General features: G+C 39.9%; 1 protein-coding gene across 1 annotated transcript in view; it reads right to left on the bottom strand.

The window, feature by feature from the left end:
* Positions 1-23,307, bottom strand: part of COL4A6 (collagen type IV alpha 6 chain) — a 111,419-nt gene that overhangs the window by 69,406 nt on the left and 18,706 nt on the right. Inside the window, exon 3 of the mRNA XM_015860480.3 lies at positions 2,174-2,257. Coding sequence (XP_015715966.2) covers positions 2,174-2,257 — 84 coding nt within the window. The remainder of the gene's footprint in view (positions 1-2,173; positions 2,258-23,307) is intronic.

The following is a 23,307-nucleotide window of genomic DNA, read 5'->3' as shown; positions in this document are numbered from 1 at the left end:
GAATTCCCCAAGAGGGTGTCTGACAAACACTACATCACCCTACCCTTCTAAACAGCATCATTTCTGTGAAATGGATTGGGATTCATGTCATAGAGATCATTCTTCTTTCAAGTTCCAACTTAAAAATGAAAAAGTCACAAAAAAGAAAAGTATTTTGTATTGCATTGACAGTCTATAACAAAAACATGAACGTAGAGATATGGGGTATTACATACCTGCATTCCATTTCTAGAAGTGTCTAAGTAAACAGGCAGTAGACTCAGACACTTCTACAAGTTCTCCTGTCCCCCTCTACCTTTCTTTAAAGTGTCTGATCAGAAATAAGTTTATCACAGTCCACCAGCTTGATCCGATCAGCAGCACATACAAAGGACATTTAAGGACACTGTCTATACTATTTTCATTGAGTCATCAGCTTATTACCATTTTTTCTTGGGCTTTTCAGTAATTTCCTTCTTTGAAAAAGAAGCTTAGCTTTATTCTTGTCAGATTAGTTGTGCAAACTGACAGCTGATTTTTTATTATTATTTTTTTTTAATTTAATAAATACATGAAAAGGATTCAGGGCATATGCAGAGTCCTGCCTTGTATTTGCCTTTTCTAAACTCAAAGGTCTTGCAGCAATGCATAAGAAGCTAGGCAGAAAGCCAGGGAATTAGCCTCAGGCTGCATGATCTCCTCCAAGAAACAAACAGTGCTGTAGGATAGATAATCACACTGTCTCCTTTCCCAGTTCCATCAGTTACCTCCCTGTCCTCCAACATGGCAGGACTCCAGTAGTTGTCTGCAGATGTCCAAGAAGGTGTCAGCAGGGCTCAGTAAGGCTTGATAGAGGCAGTGTTGTAATAGGGACTGATTACCCCTTCTAGCTGTCAGTTTACTCCACAGACAGGTCTCAGTAGGATAAAATGTATGTTTAAAAGCCTGAAAGCATCTACTGATACAGGTCACGTAAGGAACAAGCTAAAAGCCAAGTGAGTTCTCAGGTCAGCAATGAAAACAGACTAAAATCTTTGTGACATCTTAACAAAAGAGATACCAAGAGCTCAAACTGCAAGGTCAACACTGTTGTGGCCAGTTCAAACAATCAAGTTGAACCCCAGGAATATAAAGAGACAGAAGAATGATGCTCATTGCTATCCAAAGGTCAAAGCATTTAGAGGATATTCTGTTCCAGAACCAAACCAGGCCTGTGCCTTACCACATCTAATCACAGCGTTGAGTAATTGGCATTAGCTCATATTTTAGGTTGAGAATTTCCTTGCAAAGTTCTTCTGCTTATCTGTTTAGACATGTTTCCACCCTACCACATGATGATTTCAAAGAATTTTTATTCTTCCAGAGCAAACACATCATCAGTTATCAATTAAAAATTCATACTCAAGTCTGTCTGCAGCTAGGGAAACATTTAAGCACATGCTTAAGATCATTTCTAAGTAGTAACATTTTCTTAAGTTCAGTCCTAGAAAGCAATGCCTTGAATTTACCCCACACATCACTGAAAGACACGTGGAAAAAAACACATTAAAATCATAACTGCAAAATGAAGTTGGCAGCTCTGCACTGTCCTAAAATGGGAAGTAGCCTGCTATGTTAAGATAAAGTTTAAAATCCTTCCACACAATCAAATGAAATTAAGCTGTTTTAGAGAAACACTGCTTAAACATTTGGTTTCTTCAAATGCAGAACTCAGAGAGAATTGCTCTAGGTAACAAAAGCTATTTCCCTATTTATTTTTTTTAATAGGGAAACATTTAGATTCCTTCAGAGTTATCATTTCTTCACAAGCAAGTATCAAAGACAAAAATACTTCCACAGACTAATAGAAGCTATTACAGTAAGGATAAAAATCTGTACTGGAAGCCTTCAATAATAAGATTTTTCTTTTTAATTGTTGTAATCTACTTAAAGACCATCTGACTTTTTTTGAATCAGGCCTCTGACTGCATAAATAAATAAGATTCCATTGAAGACTTGTTGCAAAGCTAACGACTTGAAAGCCCTTAGAAGAGCTTTTGAAATCCTGATCAGGGACATTACAAATGCAGCTGGTTGTCTTCACTTCTGTTGTTCCATGAGGTCATTAGATTCAGAATTACACTAACTTGGTTTTCATTTTCCTTTAATTGATAAGAGACATAATAAGTAGTTGTATTAATGTACAAAAACTTACCCTCGCACCCTTCTCTGGGAAGCATTTGCATCCAACACTGCAGTCGCGTCCTCCACATGGCCCACTGTAAAACTTCTTTCCACCCTAAAAAAAGAAAACAAATAACTTCTATAACTATTTGTCTGCTGAAGATAATATGTTCAAATCTCAAAATGTTTCGGTTATCTTACATTTGTGGTGTGAATTTGCTGGGAAATAAATAGCAAAATATATTTGAAATTTTACTTCTCTGTAATTGAGTCATTTTCAGATTCACCAAATATTTGGAAAAAAAAATGTATAAACACTTTGAGGACAAGTAAATTTACATGAGTAAGTGATGTGTGTTTTCTAGGGCTACCAAAATCCACAAAGTTACGTGATGCTTTGAGATTCACAATGCACTAACTAGACATAAATAGAACTCGGTCATTCTGTACAACCAAATATCTGTTCTTCACTAGAAATACCAAGGCATTGCTGTCACGCATTTGTACCAGCAAGAACCTGCAGGGCCTGAGCCACAGACACAGAGAAACAAGTGGATGGGAGAAGGTGACATATGGACCCATAAGGAGATACACGAGGCAGGCAGGAGGAAACATCAACGTTAGAACAGATATTAAAAATCTCTACCCCCAAAAGCAGATCTCCACCTCTGTCAACATAATGTGTTGACAAAACTGCTCAGTTTTAAACAAACCACATCTCCCCTTCCCACAGCAAAGCTTACAGCCCTCGCAATGCCACCCGTCACATTAAGGGCAACTGAAAGTAGATGTACACACTGGGGAAGAAATTATACAGCACTTAGGATTTTATTCTCTATGAAAAGAAGTCGGCAGAAGGAAACAATGTCCTAATTCACCACTTGCTCTTCCTACAAGTGTAATTATGGGGCTCTGCTCTTTCAAGCCCTCCACGTCAACACGCTCAGGCACACTTTCTGCCCTTGATGCTGAATTGTGTTTTGCTGTAGAGATAATCTCACACAAAGGTGGTTTTGGAAAGACCACACTGAATAGGAAAGGACAAAAAGAAGCAACACCTCTGCTTACACCACAGGGAGCCTATGGCACCAGGAGGCTGAAGGCCCTACTGCCATGAGCAGCGCTAAACATCAGCCCAAACACCTGCACAACTGTTCCTGGGCTTCCAAAGTCTGAATGAAACAGAAATTTAAGATCATCTCAAGGTGACCAACTTAAGTGCTTAAACAAGTTTAGACTGGAATTGAACACTTCCTTCCTAAAAGCATTCACAGAAAATACTTTTCCAGCCTTTAAAATCTGCTGACATCTGTCAAGCGAGGAATGTAAAAAATGAAAGGCAAGTCAAGCAAGTTTCTCATGCAGCTTTGAACTCCTTTACGTCAGCTTTCTCAAAGAAAGGAACTAGTCCAGCACTGCTTTTTCTGCTTGTATGCAGGTAAATAAAAATACATCAATTTACATCCCGATGTACCCATCATTTTGGTATTAATTCAACATCCCCAATTCTTAGTGAACAGATATCCTCAAAAACCCTTCAATCCCACATGCCCCTAGCCTGAAGAAAGAACTGTGTCTTGCTGCAAAATAGTCATAGTTACCTCCAAGCTGTTCCAAAAGGCATCAAACGATGAAAAACAAACAGTATTTTCATACTTATTCACAGTTCTGTTCGATTAAAAACCCCACTACGCATGGAACCTTAATACTAGTCACTCAGTAACACTGTGGCAGCACCAGAAGCAATCCTTGCACTAAGCAGAGTGATAAAACTGCAAGAATCACCGTGACAGGGAATATAACAGACAGTTCTTACCCTTCAAAGATGGAAATAAAAGTAAACTTAATGCAGCAGAGGTAATTAAAAAAAAAAAAAAAAAAGGAGGAGAAAAACTGCATCTGTGGGATGTATAACAGTCAGTGAGAGCATCTCCAAGCTGTCTGCACAGGATGATCAGCACCAAACTGAGCCTGCAATGTACACTGGCAAAGCCAATGTATACCTCTATTTCTGAGGCTTAACCTTACATTTACAGTGTTAGCAGATAGCTTTACGCCACTGGAGAATTAGATTATGTCTTCCCAGATGCTTATTCAACTCAGCATTAAATTCTTCCAAGATTTTAGCCTCCATTGATTCTCCCCTTCCCCCCACACGCATTATTCTTCATTCCAACAGTCATTTTTATGAACCTTGTTTCTATGGTTCTGCTACTTCTGCTTTCCCCCAGGAAAGGAATAGAAAAGAGAAACACCGCATGCCAGTGCTGGATCCCTCCCAGGTTGCTGTCTCACAGCAGCCTCTCATGAGGCACCAGAGGAAACCTTGCCAGAAGTATCTAGTGGCAAGCAGGCCCCTCCCAGTGGCAAAGCATTGGACAGAACCTGTGTATTCTTCCCATGCCCACTGCCTGCACTGCTCTCCACGGTCCTGTGGTTTAACATATGGGCCAAGTCAAATTCCCACTAAAGTCAAAATAAATCTTCCCATTGATTGCAGTGGGATCTGGATCAAAGACTCACTGAGGTTAAGTAAAATAAGATAGGTCCATATTTTGAGTAAAATTGTGCATACACTGAGTTTCTATGTTCCTTTTCATAGCTCGAGTCGTCATTTTGCTTATTTATGAATGAAAGAATTTGGGAAGGAAGTAAACCAAAGCCAGCTGGCTCTAAACCAGGTGTTACATGCCCTGAGTGTTTTATTTAGGGGAAGAAGCTGACACCAGACACTCCAGTACTACTTAAATAGCAAACAGACATGTACATAATATTGATGTATACAAACTTAAAGGATACTCATAATATTCTAGAGTACAGTGCTCTCTTCTGAAGAGGTTTAATATATGTTTTCCATTCAAATGTACAACTGCATTAGTTGGTTGAACATGTACAGATAGGAATCTGAATATATAAGCACAGGCTTTTCGTACATGTTTTGCATGCATGTAGGAGAGCTCTGACTGCCCCGAAACATATTTCAGGTTGACAAACATGGTTCCTCAGAAACAATATGGAATTCAAGAAAACCCTCATAAATAGATAGAATAGCTATAATGTAAGTGTAGTAACACATATATTGAGTTATTTCAGTCTTATGTAAGTATTACTAATACTCAGCATAGGAAAAAAACATTTTAGTTAAAAAATGCTGATATTGGTGAGGAGTGGCTTTTGTGTAGTTTAAGGGTATTCAGAAATGATAGAGGAAGATCACATGTACCAACTCTCATTTCTGGTGTGCCACCCTCAAGCATTTGTGCATGGCTGATTCATACAGATGGAGTGTCATTTTAATCTTTCCATTGACTTCAGCAAGTCCTGGAGCAAAGCCAAAGACAGTAAAGAAAGCTAACAGCTGTGATTCCATAAGAGGTGTCCCAGACCCATGCTCATTCCAGCTCTTCTACAGCAACACACAGGACCTCACAATAGAAGCAAATGATACTGAAGGTCTGCAAACCCAAAGCAAATTGTAACCGCAGGAGCAAACCCCTAACACAGGACCTGAGTAAGATTTTGAGGAATAACATCAAACTGAAGGATGTAAAGTATGCTGAAAGAAGAGCATGTCCATGATCATATAGAGAAAATGATGAAAAAAGTTGAAGATAAAACAAAACAGAAGAATCTCAGACTGGCATAAGGAGTTATGCCAAAGAAGAAACTTCTTTTCCTGTAAGCCTTATCTCTGGCAACTTCCAAACTCCAGTTAAGAACCACTCTAGCCCAGAACAAAATCCTGACCACCTCATGTCTCTGGAAATGGAACATAAGGAAACTTCTGAAACCTGCAAAAAAAATTTTTTTTCATATAATTCAGGACCTATTATTTGCTGATGACTAATAAGGAAATTATATTTACAGTACCAGACACCCTGGTAAAATGTCACAGTAAAAAAACAAGTGAAACATAATATCTCTGTTTACTTCACGAGCTAAGTAACATTACCCTTTTTAACTCTCAAAGCTTTTAAGATTTCTACAGAACTTTAACCCAATTCTGAAAACATTTACCCACGTGTTTATTTCCTCTCAGAAATCAGCAGACAGATTCTACTTCGTTACGCACGTATTAAAAAGAAGGTGCCACACTAACTTGAGATAAATCCTCCAAAACTAAAAAACCTGATAAGCCAGGAAGCACAGCAACATCTGCACTCAGAAGTGGCAGCATGACCCAGCAAAGACAGCAGAATGTCACACAGCAAACTGATTCAGTAATTCATCCCAACACAGAAGGTGTCAGAGCAGAAATAAACCAACAGGCTTCCCAGTTAAACTGTACGAGAGCATTTGCTGGGATTTGTTTGGGAGTGAAGTAGAGAAGAGATGCAAAAACATCAGCAAAATTTGCATAAACTTAAAATACACACGTTTCTTTACCCCACAAAGAATATCAAGTGTTTGAACTCTTTTTTCTTAGATACCCCAAAACTTGACTCATACTGTCTGTCAAGTTGGTGGCTTTTCTAAAAAGTATGAAGATCCTAAGAACTAATCATTAAATCATCAGAGGCTTTTTGTCAAGCTGGTGGGTAAGTAATCAATGGGAAGCAGCAAATTAAGAGCAAATCTTGAGTAACTACCAAACAGCAGATGGATACAAACCTCTGAGCAAATGACCACATCTGACACATCCCGAGAAGTCATCTTTTTAGCCTGGAGAAGAGGAGGCTCAGGGGAGACCTTACTGCTCTCTATAACCTCCTGAAGGGAGTTTGTAGTGAGCTGGGGGTTGGCCTCTTCTCTCGTGTAATCGGTGATAGAACTAGAGGGGATGGTTTTAAGCTGTGCCGGGGGAGATTCGGGCTGAAGATTAGGAAGTATTACTTCTCGAAAAAGGTAGTCAGGCATTGGAATGCACTGCCCAGGGAGGTGGAGGAGTCACCGACCATGGGAGTGTTCAAGAGACGTTTGGATGTTGCGTTGATGAATATGATTTAGCTGGGAAGTATTGGGAATGGTTGGACTAGATGATCTTCTAGGTCTTTTCCTTGCAGCTGCACACATACAATGCATACAAAAAAAGTGATCACAGATAGTGACCCTGCATGTGTGAGCAGGATTTTAGCTGGGATATAGTGCACCTTTTTTGTCACTTAGTTTCAAGAAGTATGAACTCTGCACAGGCACAAAGCTTGAAAATCACTCTTATTATAAGTGTGTGGTTTGAGATCCTTCCTGCTATAGCGCATGATTTACTTAGTCGAGCAGAATGAAAACGTGGATGCGTTACAAGTGACATTTACACATTCATCAGAAAGGTAAATGTCAGAAGCAAATAAATTTTATCTAAACAACGTTCTGCATTCCACTCTCTTGCCTATGAGCATTTTACACCTCTGACTGTCAGTAACTGAGAGCATATGTCAACAGAAAGACCTTTGAGGTAAGAATATGTAAACAGCACTACAGGTGACCATCACGGACTGAATGCTGGGTCACATATATTACACTAAACAGAGGAAAGGAGATTAGTGGCACAAAAGCAAGTATTTATAAGCCTCCCTAAACATAAGTAGGAAAATAACATCTTTAAGCAGACACCCTTCCAGTTACAATGGCAAGAGTCATCTCCTATGAGCAGGTAACCCGAGTTAATGGAGCCACAGTGTGAGGCAACACTCACTGACCACCACTTTTGCTCTGTTGCAAAAGCATTTCATGTCAAAGCATCACGTTCCCTCCAGTCCTTGCTACTAGCAACAGCATGATCCAGAAAGCAAAACATCCTACTCAATGAAAAAAGGTGACCTCAGAACATGAGCATTGGTAGAAGTAGTTTTCCAGATCTCCACTTTCTAAACCTACATGTTTCTCCTATAACTGAGTACATTAACGACTAGTGGAAAACTGCAACAAGCCTGGAAAAAGCGTTTTCCAAGGACTAATAAGAAACAAAATGTAAAAAACACACAACAAGCAAGAATCTGTACAGTTTAAACAGTAACACACAAACCGCATGTAAAGCCAGACTCGTTCTGAGCACCGCTCCTCTTCCTGCAGCCCCCAACACACCAGCAGTAGGAACATCACTTACTGCTCCTTCAGCACAGCATACATGTCTGGCTCTGTACTGCTCTGTCTCCCGGCAGTTTTCAGTTCAGTTGATAGGCTACATAAAGCAGTACATACCTCTTCCTCAACACCCTGCTGCTCAATGAGCATGTAGTTAAAGCCAGACAGTTTATTTACAGCCTACATGAGCAAGGACACAACACGCAACCACAAGCTTATCTCTTACTGCACAAAAGGCCTTTCAAAGGAAGCTATTAAATGTGAATTTGTAGCTAAGATACTAATTCATTTTAAGGTTCACTGACTTCTTCAGTAAACCAATTTCCTCAAACATTTTCATTCATTTCATAGAGCTGGCAAACGACTGGCAGCTGAGACCAACCGATAGTTACCAATGGAAACCAGCCCTCCTCCAATTCTAATGACACACGAGGCTACAAAACTGGAAGGAAATCCTGGCCTAGAGAAACTAGCAACAAACTCTGACTGAATCAAATTCCATCCTGTATTCAACTTCCCACTTTCATTCTGGAGATATTTAAGACCCGCCTGGATGCCTACCTGTGTGACATGGTGTAGGGAGCCTGCTTTGGCAGGGGGGTTGGACTCAATGATCTCTAGAGGTCTCTTCCAACCCCTACAATTCTGTGATTCTGTGATTCTCTGCCAGTGAGACAGGGGTGCTGGCACACTGAAAATGAGATGTTCAAGGTACAGACAGCAAAAATGAGCCAGTTTCTTCTGGACAGTAAGAGGGTTGTCTGACCCCTGCTGTTTGAGGAAATGTATTTCTCATCTGTTGGCTGGAGGCTGGGGAAACAACATTCCAACTCACGTCTTGACCTGGTCTGAGTGGGCCGCAAGGCACGGCTGACAGGTACCCACAGTGACCCACAGCTACTCCAGCAGCACCAGAGCAATGAAAGCAAGAAGAGCTCCATAGCCGGGTCCGAGTGGATCAGTTATAACCTTTAATCCATAACAATGCACATTTGTCCAGGAAATTTCATTATTTTGGGTTCTCTTGCTTGTTGAAACTTACAAGTTATTTCTTACCAGATGGAACGCAGCCAGGCACAAAGAACACAACTCCTGCAGGCAGTGCTCACACTGTATGGAGCTGCACTCATGGCAAAGTACTCATTTACAGGTGCCTGTGCCTCAGAAGGAGCATAGGGAAAGGGGCTTCCATCCCATGGACCCAGAGGGCTCTGCATTAACTGTGCATAAGCAGCAGAAGGACATCCATGAATTCATTATCAAGCAAATGTGGCAGCAATAACAAGGAACAGTAGGATTATTGCATCCCACTGTAGGAAAATATGCTTGCGGATAATTCAGTGTCACTTTACAAAACCAGAAAGGCACAGTCCTATTGATATTGTTTATGAATCCTAAATTACAGCAATTCGTATAGACATAATGGTGAATTTATATTTAAGTGAATTTTTAAAGCACGTTCATATATTGATGCAGCACGTAACCTAATAAATTATATATTATAATTATAATGTAATTATAAATAATAAGTCTGCTTCCCTAGCATTACTTTCTATTAAAGCTGGGCATACGCCAAGTGAAGAAGAAAAGGAACACTGCCCTAGTTCTTTAACTACACAGAGCTGTAAGTTTCACAGCCTGAAGTAATGATTCAAGAATCAGAAATAACTCTTATTTATATGATTTAGCACAGGTATTTACCAAGTTTGTACCTGCCCAGCAGCCTTATTAGCCCCGTGTAACACTCCACCCACAACCCCTGGCTAAATCCAATACACACTGCCAAGCGCTTATTGTACTGAAGCTGCTGAATGGATTGATATTCGGGATACTAAAACCCATACAGCTGGATGTTAAAAGAAGTATAGATTACCTAGTGGAAGGAGGCAGACATTATGTGATGTGTGTATATGATACAAACCACCATGAACCAGTACAAGCCTTTATAAACAAAACTAGCAAATCAGATAAAAATTGACTTTCTAGTTTTGTTTATAAAGTTTACCAGTCTTTCAGTATAGTGCTACTATACACATAGAACTCACACATAACCACATAACTGTGGTTGACAGTTGAAACTGTCTCATTTCTTCTTACCTTTTGCTAAAATAGCAGAACAAAGTTCAACAATTGTGAAGCACAACAAATCATAAGCTCATAGACTTCTATGCACAATTCTGTTGCATGAGAAGTCAATAACTGAAGACCTTTTTTCCCAAAGAAGGTTTTAAAATACAAAAATTTTTTCTTCAACCACAACAGGAATAAGGAAAATAATGAGTAACTTCATCCATTTCAGCTAAAATGTTTGTCCACAGGCTTATGTATCAGAGGTGAATGTAACAACTCCTCTTGCAGAACCACACTACATGTCCACGCTTCTGTATTCATTCCAGATGCAGCTGGTTGGCAGAAAAGCATCAGTCCTGAAAGTGACTCAACTCCTTTATCTTGTAAATAATTCTAACAACTAAAATAGTAGAGAAGGAAAATTTTCACGAAAATATCAAGGGCACATAGTACTTAAAAGCAAAACGTATGCCACAAAGTTGGAACATGTCTATTGTAACTCATACTCCAGTTTTATAGTCAACACAGACCACCAACATTGAAAATATTACAGCAAATTATTATTTGCATTTTATTTTAAAATGCATAACTCCCCAAAGCCATCAGCTACAAAATGTGGGTTTGTTTTTTCTTAAATGCAAGTTCCAGAACTGACAAACGAAGACATTTTTAAATGAGAACATTGGTAGAAACTAATTGTGCTTCCAGTGATGCCCTTGGCTAAAAGTCGATGATTGAAAGGCAAGGGAGGAAACTGCATCTGACCTTCTACTCCAAAGCTAACTACTAATCTCTCTGTCCATCTTTTGGATTTGGATCAGAGAAAAAAAGTCTCTGGTGTAGCTGCTTACCGCAATGGAACTACACTAGGGGTCAATACATCCTTATGTGTGGGAGGCAGCTGGTAGAAGGATCCTTGATCCATCTCCTTGGGAGACCACAAAGAGTGGGAAGAGCCTGAGGAATAGGAGGGAAGTCTCTTGACAAGTGGCTTTTGAACCTCTTCTGCACTCTGACAACTCAGATTAGGGACCTTTCCAAAAGCAAGGCTCCTCGTGGCTATTCACTTTCAAACTTTTTTAGTGATCTAGTGAAGAAAAATTACAATACTCCATTCCATATTGCACTGAGATCCATGCTTAATATTGAAGACCTCAATGAGACTAACTAACATGGTTCAGAGCCTTGCTATCCAGAACCCAACACAGGTATGTGCTTTTTTGAGTTTTTGTTCATTAAAGGTCTTAAGAAACAGCTCTTACAATACCTAAGCATAGAGCAAGCCTATAAAAAAGAATATATATATATACACACACACACTTTACACAAAAGATGAGATCCCCCTAAATTTGCTTCAGCCTCAACTAGAACAGCACAACTGATATCCCCTCCCTGCTGAGAATAACTCTGAACATGACAGGGGAAGAAAATGATTATTCCTGAAGAGGGAATAGAGAAGAATTGTAAATCCTTAAACCTTAGACAGATGAAAATACATTTAACAGCATAATAGAAGCAATGTTACTCCCAAATGTGGGGAATTAGGTGGGCAGAACTCACTCTTATCTAACACTTCTATTTTTAATAAATATACCATGTAGGTGTTGGCTGGAACATGGCATACATTGAGTGTGATTATCCCAAAGGACAGAGTAGGCTGCTTGGAATATTCCAGATTCCTTCCTCGTCAGGATTAGGGAAAGGTTGCCCTCAGCACTGAATAATCCTGCATGCGCATTTCTGCAGATACTGGCAATACAGAGACAGCTCATTTTTTCCACAATGAAGTTACAAAAAATAATCCTGAAATAGCCATAGTCACTATTATTTCTAGAATGGGTACACAAAAAGCCTCCAATATACTTTCTGATGACATGATATATGATACAAAAAATGTGTATGGCTACTTAACTACACTATTTTGATAAATAATTCTCATTTCATAAGAATTAATATTTTTCAATGCAATATTTTTGCAATGCAAGTACTCTTGTTAATCGACTGCAGTTTGCATACTTGCACTAAATAGCTTCACACAATGCTTTGCACTTACAGTCTTCATCACATTCCCAAGAGATGCTGGCTAAAAACTCTGATACGCCATCTGAATTACAGAAGAACTACAGTTTTGAAAATGAGTGATTGAGAATTGGGTTCCTGCAGCAAGAAATCGGAGCAGCTGAGATCGAAATTACAGGCAGACTAGTTGGGCATCTTCACTTTGTATATAAAAAATTAGCTCCTCCTGCAGCACAAATTAATAGTTATGGAGGAGGCACTTGCTGTCCAATAATTACTAATATACTCACTCCAGATTAAACTTCTAAAATAGGATGACACATCGACTAAAGACAGGGTGGAGCCAAGTGAGAGCCACTCCCATGGGCAGAAATAGTTTAGTTAGCAAAGTTTTATGGCCCAAAGGCAAAAAGTTTATCTACCTTTTCCAGTTCACTGATGATGTATAAATTAAGGTCAGCCATTCTTCTTCTTGAGAAAGGACTGAAAAAATCTCAGCCAAATCATTTTTCCCTCATTTAACCTTTCATCCTATTTCTGAAATAGTAGATCTGCATCACAAGTTACAAAGGGATTAAAATGACCAAACAGCTGTAAGTCTGTACGGTTATGGTTTATCTAAATAAACACATACATAGTCATCTCCCAGAACTGTCAGAAGACTATATGCTTGAGTACCAACATCATTAACTCTTCAACATCTATCCGTATATTCTCATCTGTTTGCTTTCTTCCTTCATTCCATGGGGAAAGTCACTTAAACACAGATCACCCTGTGCTCTGTGATCCTGCAAACATGAGCTTGCTTTTGTTTGGATACCTCCTAACATCCCCTTGAGGTCTTGTCACCAGATTGAAGCAATAGAGTAAGCCTACAGCGAAAACCATTGTGAGGCATCTCACTGTATGAAGCCCATCAAGTCTTCCAGTAAAGACTTACTACATCAGTTCCAGAAAGTACCAATCACAGTGGGTGTTTTTGGTTAGTTAAGTCATAAAAGAACGAGGAAAGCACTAACTGTTCCGCCCAAAAAGTACTTCAAAGAGTAGTGAGAAATTACTCTCGTTTGGGGGATAAGGATGACACCACTCAGTTTGTTTTAGGCACTGCACAATGGGTTCTTGCTGTTAATTAACCTTTGCCACTGTACTAAGCATAATTTAAGCAAATATCTTTGGAGCCGTTCCTCCATCTATACTATTTATATTATTTTCAGGGAGTGGATTTGTCGTGTCAGAATAGTGTCTCTCATAGGAACGTATAGCTGTTGACTCTTGGCTGTTCACTACTTTGTCACCTTGACTAGTCGTTTACCCTTTACCCAGAATCTGACACCAGGCCAATTGAGTCATCTTCAGAAGTTTTGCACTAGCATAAATGTTAGTGAACAACTGGTTCATTTATGTCAAAATTAAAGATAATGAATGGTTCATACAACCTTAAAATTGTGTACAATCCTGCATGCACATTAAACTGCCCGGGCAAACAAATTAGAAAGCAAAATCAGACGTGTTGTTTTACTACAGCCCTACAACTCTGCAAAAGAAAAGTTACATAAAAGGCCCAACCAAGCAGCAAATGCAGTCAAAATGCCCTTTGAAGTCCAAAGATCTCTCATTTATGCCAGAACAGAGGATAAAAAGTTGGCAATTAAAAGTTTTCCAGTACTGTTAAGGCATTAGAAATAAGAGTACATAAAAGGGGTAAAATTAGGAAAAGTATATTATGTTTAAAAAAAACAATTGTATGTAAGGCTGACTATACTACTATGCAAGCACATTTACGTAATTAAACTTGATTTTATTACGGTAACTCCCTTTTCTTACCACAGCTGCTAACAGTAAAGACACTTCTTTCCATGAGAGTGATGACAATAACCATATGGTTTTAAACACAACTTATCTATTAGCACATTTATCTCAAAGTCCTTTACAAAAGCAGTGGTCATTGGGCGAAGCATTTTTCAAACAAGCCACCTCTGTTACAAATGAGAAGAGACAGGAAGAGTGAAAATTTTATCTATTAGAAATCCTGCATTTCTGTCATTTTTCCATTCCATACGGAAGACAGATTAGAAAATTAAAAGCCTCCTGCAAAACAGAAGACTTTTCAAGATAGAAGGTGTGTTCTTAAACACTGAAAAATAAAATGTAGGACACTTCTGTTACCCTGAAGCAAGCCCCAGGAGCTTTTGCTTCAGCAGCATATGAGATTAGAAAGCTGGAGCCCTCGACTGCTGAGCAGACAGGAAAGAGGAAAGCAGCCAGAGACCAGACAGTTTTTCTAGGAAGAGAACTTCCTAGTTTCCACCTACTCCAAAGGATTCCTTGTGCTTCTTCATGTTTTACACCAGCAGCATTTCCCAATGATAAAACACTCTAAGGAGGATGTTTTGTCCATCTGGACAAAGCAATTGTCTGTCCATTGGAAATCAGTAAATGATATACCAAAATACAGACATAAATGACAAAGATGAGGCAATGCAAGAAAAGATAGCTCCAAAAGAGGCAGAGAACAAGAGACTGGAGGACACAGGGCTGGGAATTCAAGACTTAAACAACAGAAGCAAAATCCTTTTCGAATTCTAACCAAAGAGAGGAAACAGAGATGACCTGAGTCTGCTTCCTCCTTTGTACCCCAGCAAAGCACTACTGAGCTGCCTGCAGTCAGCCATTGCCTCCTTCTCAGGCCCACTCTGTGCCTTTGAAACCCAAAGGGAACAAGCTGAATTTGCAGAGAAACTTGTAAATTCGAGTGTTTCCCAGCACTCCTTCCTGCTCAGCAGAGCAGCAATGGCACAACCAAGCAGATAAGATTACTGGACCCTGCTCTGGCTGGACTCGAGCACAGAATGACTACTGCAAGTCCACACGAGGTTTTGGGGATTGCAGTGTGTCTAAGACATGAAATCAACCACTGATTTTCTTACCACAGAATAACTCCTCACTCACCATACTTGCATATACTGCACAGTGCACACAACAAAATATTGAGCTTAGTATCACAGCTGTTAGTACAGGTCGACTTTCCGAGTTGTCCTTCTCATTTCAAGATGGCTTTGGCCTGCGAGAGGCAAACAGGTTGTCCTACAGACAAATGATTCCTCGCAGGAACAGCCAACCAAGCCCTTCCTGCTGGGCAGAATGATTTGCCTGAAGATTTCTCTCCTTCATACCACAAGAGGACACTACTACAGAGCTATGCCAGATATCAGCTGAACAGCAGCTCAAGAAACCAAACAAGGCTGTACGATACACCTTGGAGAAGCCCATAGCTGTCCTGCTAAATCCTCTACCTCAAGACATGGGTAAAGGAGAAGCAAGGGAAGGGAGAAAATATAAACTGAGGCAAACAACTAGAAAATGTCAAAAGAAATAACTGGCTCCATTGTGTACCTGTGTATTTAATTTATTATTGGAGCTATTTAACTTCAAGCAACACTTTTAAACAGAATGGATGTCTATTCATCAGCTGCGGATATTGCAAACTTCTGCCAGAATGCACAGTCTCCGTTAAGGATAATCTTACCTGTCTGGAACAGGAAAAGACAGAATGCCTTTCTTACATTTATCTAGATTAAACAGATCAGAGGAGGTAAGGCCTGATGCAGTATTTTGACAGGATGAGAACTTGTTTGCTGAGGAACAAGCACAGATTAAATCTGAGACAACGTGTGCCATGAACATTACTGCTAAGAAAACCAAAAAAGGGCAAAACACAGAACTGGCAGAATAAAGGCGTGATTTTATTTACAAACACCCTATTTTTAGCACGTATCTAGGCTACTAAGCAGATTATTAGCTTTCGGATTATATATCACACAAAATACATGTCATGATTAGTTTGTACTGGATATGGAAATAATGAGACAAAGGGAAACTATGTTTAGTAAGAGCTAAAAAGTACGGCAGGACAGTCCTCTGGGGCATCGTTATCAAAACTCCACCATTTAGAACAATACAAAGGATTTATTTATTTATTTATATTAAGACATGTAATGTATATTCTTTAGAATTTCAATTTTATCAAGTTATTACAAGTGTTTGTGAGGGAAGAAATACACAGTGTGTGTCTTCGGACTGCCTTATACATAGAAGGTATCTAAGTAAGCACATGCAACATCAGCTTTCAGATGCCCAGTTTGCCACAGAACTCGATATAAAATTTGTTGAGTTTTTTTTTCTCCCCAGTCTTTACTAAACCACTCAAGAAGAATCTGTCATCGGGAAGACTAAAACTAGAAAATTAAACTGGGGAGTCTGATGCAATTTAGAACTGAAATATCTAGTTGATATAATCTCCAGAACTCCCTTTTGCCAAAGGCAGAGATCTGTATCACTAGGTGTGTGCCCTCCCAGGCAACTGTTTGAAATGGTGACTTGTTAAAATGCTTAACCCTTTAATCCCCATGTACCTACCAGATACACCATTGCCAAACCAAAGAGTGCTGACTGCAATAAAGCGGCATTTCAGACAGGTGGATGAGAAGAAGCTTCTTGGGGAGGAAAAGCAAATAAAATGAAGCATAACCAACTAATGTAAAGCAACAGATAAGGCTAAATAATGATTTGATCCTGGAAGTCCATGCGAGTAACTATTTACAGAAGCCATAAAATTATGAATTTTGTACCTATGAGAACACATTTAATCTGTCCAAGACTTCACCTTGCTCCATCTTTCATGGGGCCCAACAGGGCTGATAACAGATGGAGGTCACCTGAACTGCAAAAACCAAATGGTGGTGATAAAAAGAAAACAATTCCACTGAAATTAACATTTAATGATCAGCTTCCATAACTCGTCTCCATCAAACAGTTGCTTCAGGGCTGAGAGTACCGCTGTGGTGAGAGTCAGAAGTGCTCAGACATGGGGGTCTTGGAGAGGAAGACTTCTTGTTTAAGCAGCAGTTGCCTCCTTATTCAATGCTTAGAATTTAAACTGATTATCTTACAGAATCAGTAACACCAAAATACTTATTTTAACCTTTCAAAATATCCAAACTGTCCTTAAGTTGATTGTGTTTAATCCTTCTTAGCTACGAGGCATAGTGTGGTAACAGAAGATCTGAAACAAGCAGGGAAAACTGATGGGCCCACCAAGAGAGGGACCAAATGCAATATAGAAAGCACACTGCCAGAATATTCATGGTAACTTAATATCCAGCCTTGAACATTATCACTCAGATCAAACCCAGCAATTCATGAAAAACTGTAGAAGAAATAAAGGTAAGTGCTACGAGCAACAGATTTAGTGCCTGGTTGTGCAACATGTTAGCCAAGCACAGATGTCTCTTCTGAGAGAATAACACCCACACTATTCCAAACAACATTTTTCAAGGACATTGCCAACTAAAGAAACACTTAAATATATATGTATAACTAGCTACAAGCATCATAAATCATAACTCCTAGAAACAGAAAGACTAATGGAAGAATGAACACACATCTGTGTTTACTAGTTACTAATTTCTACTACACGTTTCTGTACAACATGCCTCACTGTCCTCCATTCACTTACTGTGAAACTACTGGATATAAAACCAGAAGAGATTACAGAATTTAATCTAGAAAGTGAGATAAAAAACAACAGGTGAATGCAAGCACAGAGGGACCAAACTTCATCTGAACAGTGATTACTTCAGGTTTTATTATTTTGAGAAAAGACTTCTTCATTTTTTCCTTAATTAAAAACTTTTACCAGCTTCAGCTGAAAAATATCATGGTTTATATAATGAAACAACAGATGTACTTAGAATAACAGGCTCAGATATTTCCGACTGATACTGCAATACAGAGAAATGCCAAATGACACTGGGCTCACCCAGGTCTTGGTCCACAAAGTGCTGAGCCATCTGCACACATACAATGCGAGGGAGCACACTCAGCAGTTCAAGGACTATTAGAACCAAAACCAAATGTGTCTAATGCAATATTGCTGAAAAATCACCATGCTGTATTCATTGCCAAGCTGCAGCAAGGCTTCCACGGCTGCCCAGGGGAAAGAAAAGCAGAGCAAAGGAAAACATCTCCTATGCTCCCATCTCCACGCTGGAGCACTGACCGCAGCTGCAATGAGCCTCTCAACTCAGGATCTGATGCACAAACTAACACTCCCAAGTGCTACAAAACCAGGACTTCTGCAATCATCCTGTACCATGCCCCACTTTAATTCCTGTTTGAGCTAGAAAGCATCTTTTAGGAAATCATCCAATCTTGATTTGAATATCTAAACACAAAAGTCCTAATGACAGGACTAGATGCAAAATGTTTTGATTTTATCAAAATGTTTATAATCTCCTGTACAAGTCAACAAAAATTGATCTACCACCTCAGATTCCTTGAGCTCACCAAGTCAACATTTTTTTGGCAAAAAAAAATATTCCATTTACATTTTTAAACACAGTTGTATTAGACATTGTGCTGGTATGTATTTAGAAAAAACACATACACGCATGTGGAAGCTTTATTAAACACGTTAGCATCATCTTACCTCCAACTGTGTGAGAATTACCACCAAAAGTACCTCTCTCCCCTTTCCATCTAATTAGTTCCACAATGCTGCTGTGGATTTTAAAGTCTAAGTTCTAAAAGAGCTTTACTTGTTTTTAAGCCTACCAGCATGTTAATCCAACATCAGCCTTTCTGTATCAGAGAATAGAAAGTGGGAGTTAGCAGCATTCCTGTTTATCTGCCCTCTCTCTTTTAAGCAAGGCTTGGCCCAGGACTTTATTTTCACTTCTTACATTACTTCACCTGGTTAATCAAGTGGGTCCTTCACCAGCCTCTACTCCAACCAAGGCCACTCACCGATCACCTGTGCTAATTTGCTGAAAGAGCTTCTGAGATTACAACAAGTATCACTCAGGAAGAAAAACATGCTGGTTCCATGGCAACATGAAAGTCAATGAGCCCACCTTGAAACCCGCAAACAATGGTCCCTTTCAGAATACTGCACAGAGGGGAGGGACTTTGTTTTATTGAGATGTTGGATTCTTTTGGATTATTTGCCAGTGAGTCTTCCCCCCCCCCACCCCCCTCTCCCTCAGAGAGAGAAAAAGAGAAAAGACACACCATAAATTCTCCTTCCACAAGTTGATTTGATTTTTGGAATCTATTACCAAACTACCATTGAACTTCCTCCTTCTCCTCAATCCCACCCAGAAATGCAGCAGCATACAGCACAATGAAAGCCACTGTCCCTTGATTCAGGTTAGGACCTGCTGTCCTAAGAAAGAATCTGGAGAAACACCGTTTTAGAAAATAAATCAATAAATAAAATCAGGAAATTTAGGGTGACAGGTAAACCCTGTCCTTCCAAATTGATGGGAAGTTTGCTGAGATTCACTTCATTTCCCAAAGCCAGTTCTGCCCCAGCCACCAGAACAGGCTTAGGAAATATTTAGGACAGGTCTCAGTCCTGCTGCCTGGAATGGGCTAGAATGAATTCTGGAAAATGGCCCTATGGCTGTCTTCCCTGTCCCCACTGTAGCCTGGTAACTCACCAGCACATCTTTAACAACTGCTCCTTTATCTACTCCTGACTCAGCGCCTTGGAGGTCCCTCTGGTTATTCCTCAGATTCACAGGTGCCCCACTAAAAGCTGTGCTCTGAGAAACAATCCATCACACAAAGAGATGTGTCCTTTGTGATATGCTGTCCTCAGCACAGATAAGGCTTCTGTTATATTGCCGGTGGCCTAACTAGCCATAGCCACTGGCAGCCTGCAGGATGCATAACACTTCCCCTCCAATTCAGGTGACAGGCTCTCATTCCCACCACACAGCCTTTGGAAAGGATTAAGCTAGAGAACAAAACAGAGGATCCAATACACATATTGAAATCTCTTGTTCTGTGGAACTGAAAATACAGGAGTTGAAATAATTTATACTTTGTATTGTCCAGTAAGAATGATTCTCCTTGTCACAATTATTTTAGTAGCTTCAGTAAAATTCATTTGCTTTTCAGGAGACGATTTTCCTCATTAGCTCTCAGCAGATGTGAACCTCAGAACTGCAAGATTATAGCAGGCATGTGCTTACAGATGGAGCTGGCCATTACAGTGCAGATTACAGACCACAGCTGCCTCACCCACATTTTGAAGAGACCAGGTGTGTTCAGCTGCTAAGCCTATCTTAGTTAGGATCCTTGCTTGCCTAGTTCCTTTTTTATTCCAGTTACAGATGCATGAGGAGAGAGCCAGTGTACATAAGGCAGAGAGATTATTCAAGCTAATATTAGTGACCTGGAATATGTAAATAAGATCGCTTTCTTTGAAAGGAAGGTTTGTCTGATCTCACAGCACAATGAAGCAGAGAAAAAATTATATATTATTATATATTATATAAAATTATATATGATTTTTATATATATATATATATATATATATATATATATATATATATATAATCATAATTTACTTCTGAATTCTCTCATTGTTTAAAAGCTGCCCACAAAGAATTCAAAAGCCCTTCATGACAGATTATGTATGTTATCATATACTCTTAAGCAGCTGCGTAAAACTGTATGTTGGTTGCTGCTTGTCAGGGTGGCAGAAGAAACCAGCCCTTCACCTATTCATTCATTGGCACATAAGTGTGCTCGAAGTGCAACTACTTACAGACTTCCCTTTTGAAAGATCTTCCCGAAACACGAAAGCTCTGAGGTACCTATCACAAACAGAACACAGTAATTATGAAAAATTTCTTCAAGCAGTTACTGCGGGGGAAACAATCAAAGCACCTCCTCCAGCTGAAAGAGTCCTAAATAGCAACAAAATACAACTTGGAAAACAATGTTTTTTTTTCCAAGATGTACAGTCGAGCAATCTTCAGCAGACATCCAATAAGAGCCATTTACAAATGACACAAATAAGACCCTTCACAGCAGTGAGACTTAAGGAAACGGATGCTCTAGCTCCTAGCCAACATCTGTCCCAACAGTCACAGCGAGGTCCTGTCGCTAAGGATGCCTACAAGGCAACACAGGCACTGCATTATGCTCCGAAGGTTGCATACCAGGCAGCAGTGGGAAAGAACTGTACAATTCTTCAGTTCCTGAGAGCATCCTGCTGGCAGCAACCTACTGAGTATCTCTGCCCCGTATCACCTACGAGATAAGACACACAGCACTATCTAGTTTCAGCAGCGCCAGACATAAAAGCATGTTTGTTTGAGGGGCCCTCTTTGTTTGTACAGTGCTCTGAGGTTAAAGCTTCTGCATCTTACTCATTTGCTTCAGGAAAATTACTAATATAGCTTTAGTTGAAATCATTATGTCTTTGTCCTGACATGAAGTGATTGGAAAGTTGGTATCATGAAGGCGGGGGGGGGAGTGTGAATGTACACTGAACTATTCTTTCCACCTTTCCCACCCAAAACACACCAACCTGCACTCTGTAATTCTTCCTGCCTCTATCTGAAACTTAAGAAACAAAAGACAAGGAAAAGATTTTGAAAGGATAAAATTTATTTGGTAGTTCATTTACAACAATGTTTAAAGAGCTACGAAACTGAAGAAATCACGTTCATCCAGGCTTGTCTCAGCCTGATGCAACTAGAAACTGGAGCTAGGTTAGCTCTCAAAAGTAAGGGACAAAACACAGCTGCTGTAATATTAGGAGCAGCTTCACTGCCACAGCTCTAGGAGACTTGGTCCCTTTACTCTGCTCAGTCAACACAAGTATGAGCAGGTTTTTTTGAGGGGCTTCTGCACCTGTATAGGCCAGATTTAGGGCTTGATTCAATAACCTTTATTCCTCACCTTTATAACCTCACTGAAGACTTGCAAATACTTGAGCATACTGCATTCACTGAAGTCAATGGAAACTTCTGGTTGACTCCAACAGAGGCAAGATTGGGCTTGTTATCCCAATGTCCTCCTCGGGCATGGCCAAATGCCATTTTATCCAGAGACCGAGCATAAGTTGTATCTTGCTGAGCATAAAATACTGGAAAATCTCTCTGCAAACATATTCCATTATAACAAAGATTAGTCCTCTCAGTTCCTTGCTTCCTTTTAATCTCAAACTAGTGATGACGGAACAGAAGTCCTTTCCTGCCCCAACATTTGTTCTTGTACTTGTCTCACTGCTGTTCCCTGGCACATGGGATTTCCCACTCACCTCCTGCTCTAGCTCTAGAAAGGTCAGCTCTCAAAATCAGTTATACTTCACCTGTATCAGAATTACTTTCTTCTTGTACTAAGAAAAAAAATACCATTTCATTTCAAACAGCACTAACAGCTATTTAGAGAAGGGAACAGAAGGTGGGTGGCCTGGAGCATCTCCCCTATGAAGAAAGGCTGTTTAGCCTTGAGGAAAAAAGAATGAGAGGGGACCTGATCCAGGTTTATAAATATCTGAGGTGTGGGGGGCAAAGTGGTGAGGCCAGAATCTTTTCAGCAGCGTGTGAAGACATGACCAGGGGAAAACATATAGAAACTGGAACATAGGAAATTCCACACGAATGTGCACAAGAACTTCTTTACCGTGAGGGTGACGGAGCACTGGTACAGGCTGCCCAGGGGGGTTGTTGGGATATTCAAGACTTGCCTGGACACTTACCTGTGCAACCTGGTGTAGGGAACCTGCTTTGGCAGGGGGGTTTGAACTCGATCTCTGAAGGTCCCATCCAACCACTACGATTTTGTGATGCTGCGACACTGGAAAAAGCACCTAGGAGCACCTAGGTTGCTGCACTAAACCTTCACTGCACTACCATGAGCTCACCATGCTATCTGAGGCAGCAGGCACTGCATCTATCTACTTTGATCTAGTGGTCTCACAAGACTAGACTATGGTGTGGAGGAACTATTGATGCTTGCCCAAGACTAGAGCCACTAGACTACATATGCTGTTCTTTCCACACAGAATTTTAACACGAGGACTGCATATGGTGGAAAAGTCATTTTCCTGGAAACTATTACCTACTAGACCATCAAAATCACCATCATAAAACAGTAAATAATTACACTGAGACTGATAAACTTCCTTGCCTCAGCTGTTGGATGTTAAGACAAGACTAAACACTTTTGTACATACTAGTAAACTTTCATCAT

Source organism: Coturnix japonica, chromosome 4, assembly GCF_054131305.1.
Source record: "Coturnix japonica strain WE chromosome 4, WE-NBRP24, whole genome shotgun sequence".
In the NCBI taxonomy this organism is placed as follows: Eukaryota; Metazoa; Chordata; class Aves; order Galliformes; family Phasianidae; genus Coturnix; species Coturnix japonica.
This window is presented reverse-complemented; position numbering and strand designations above follow the sequence as displayed.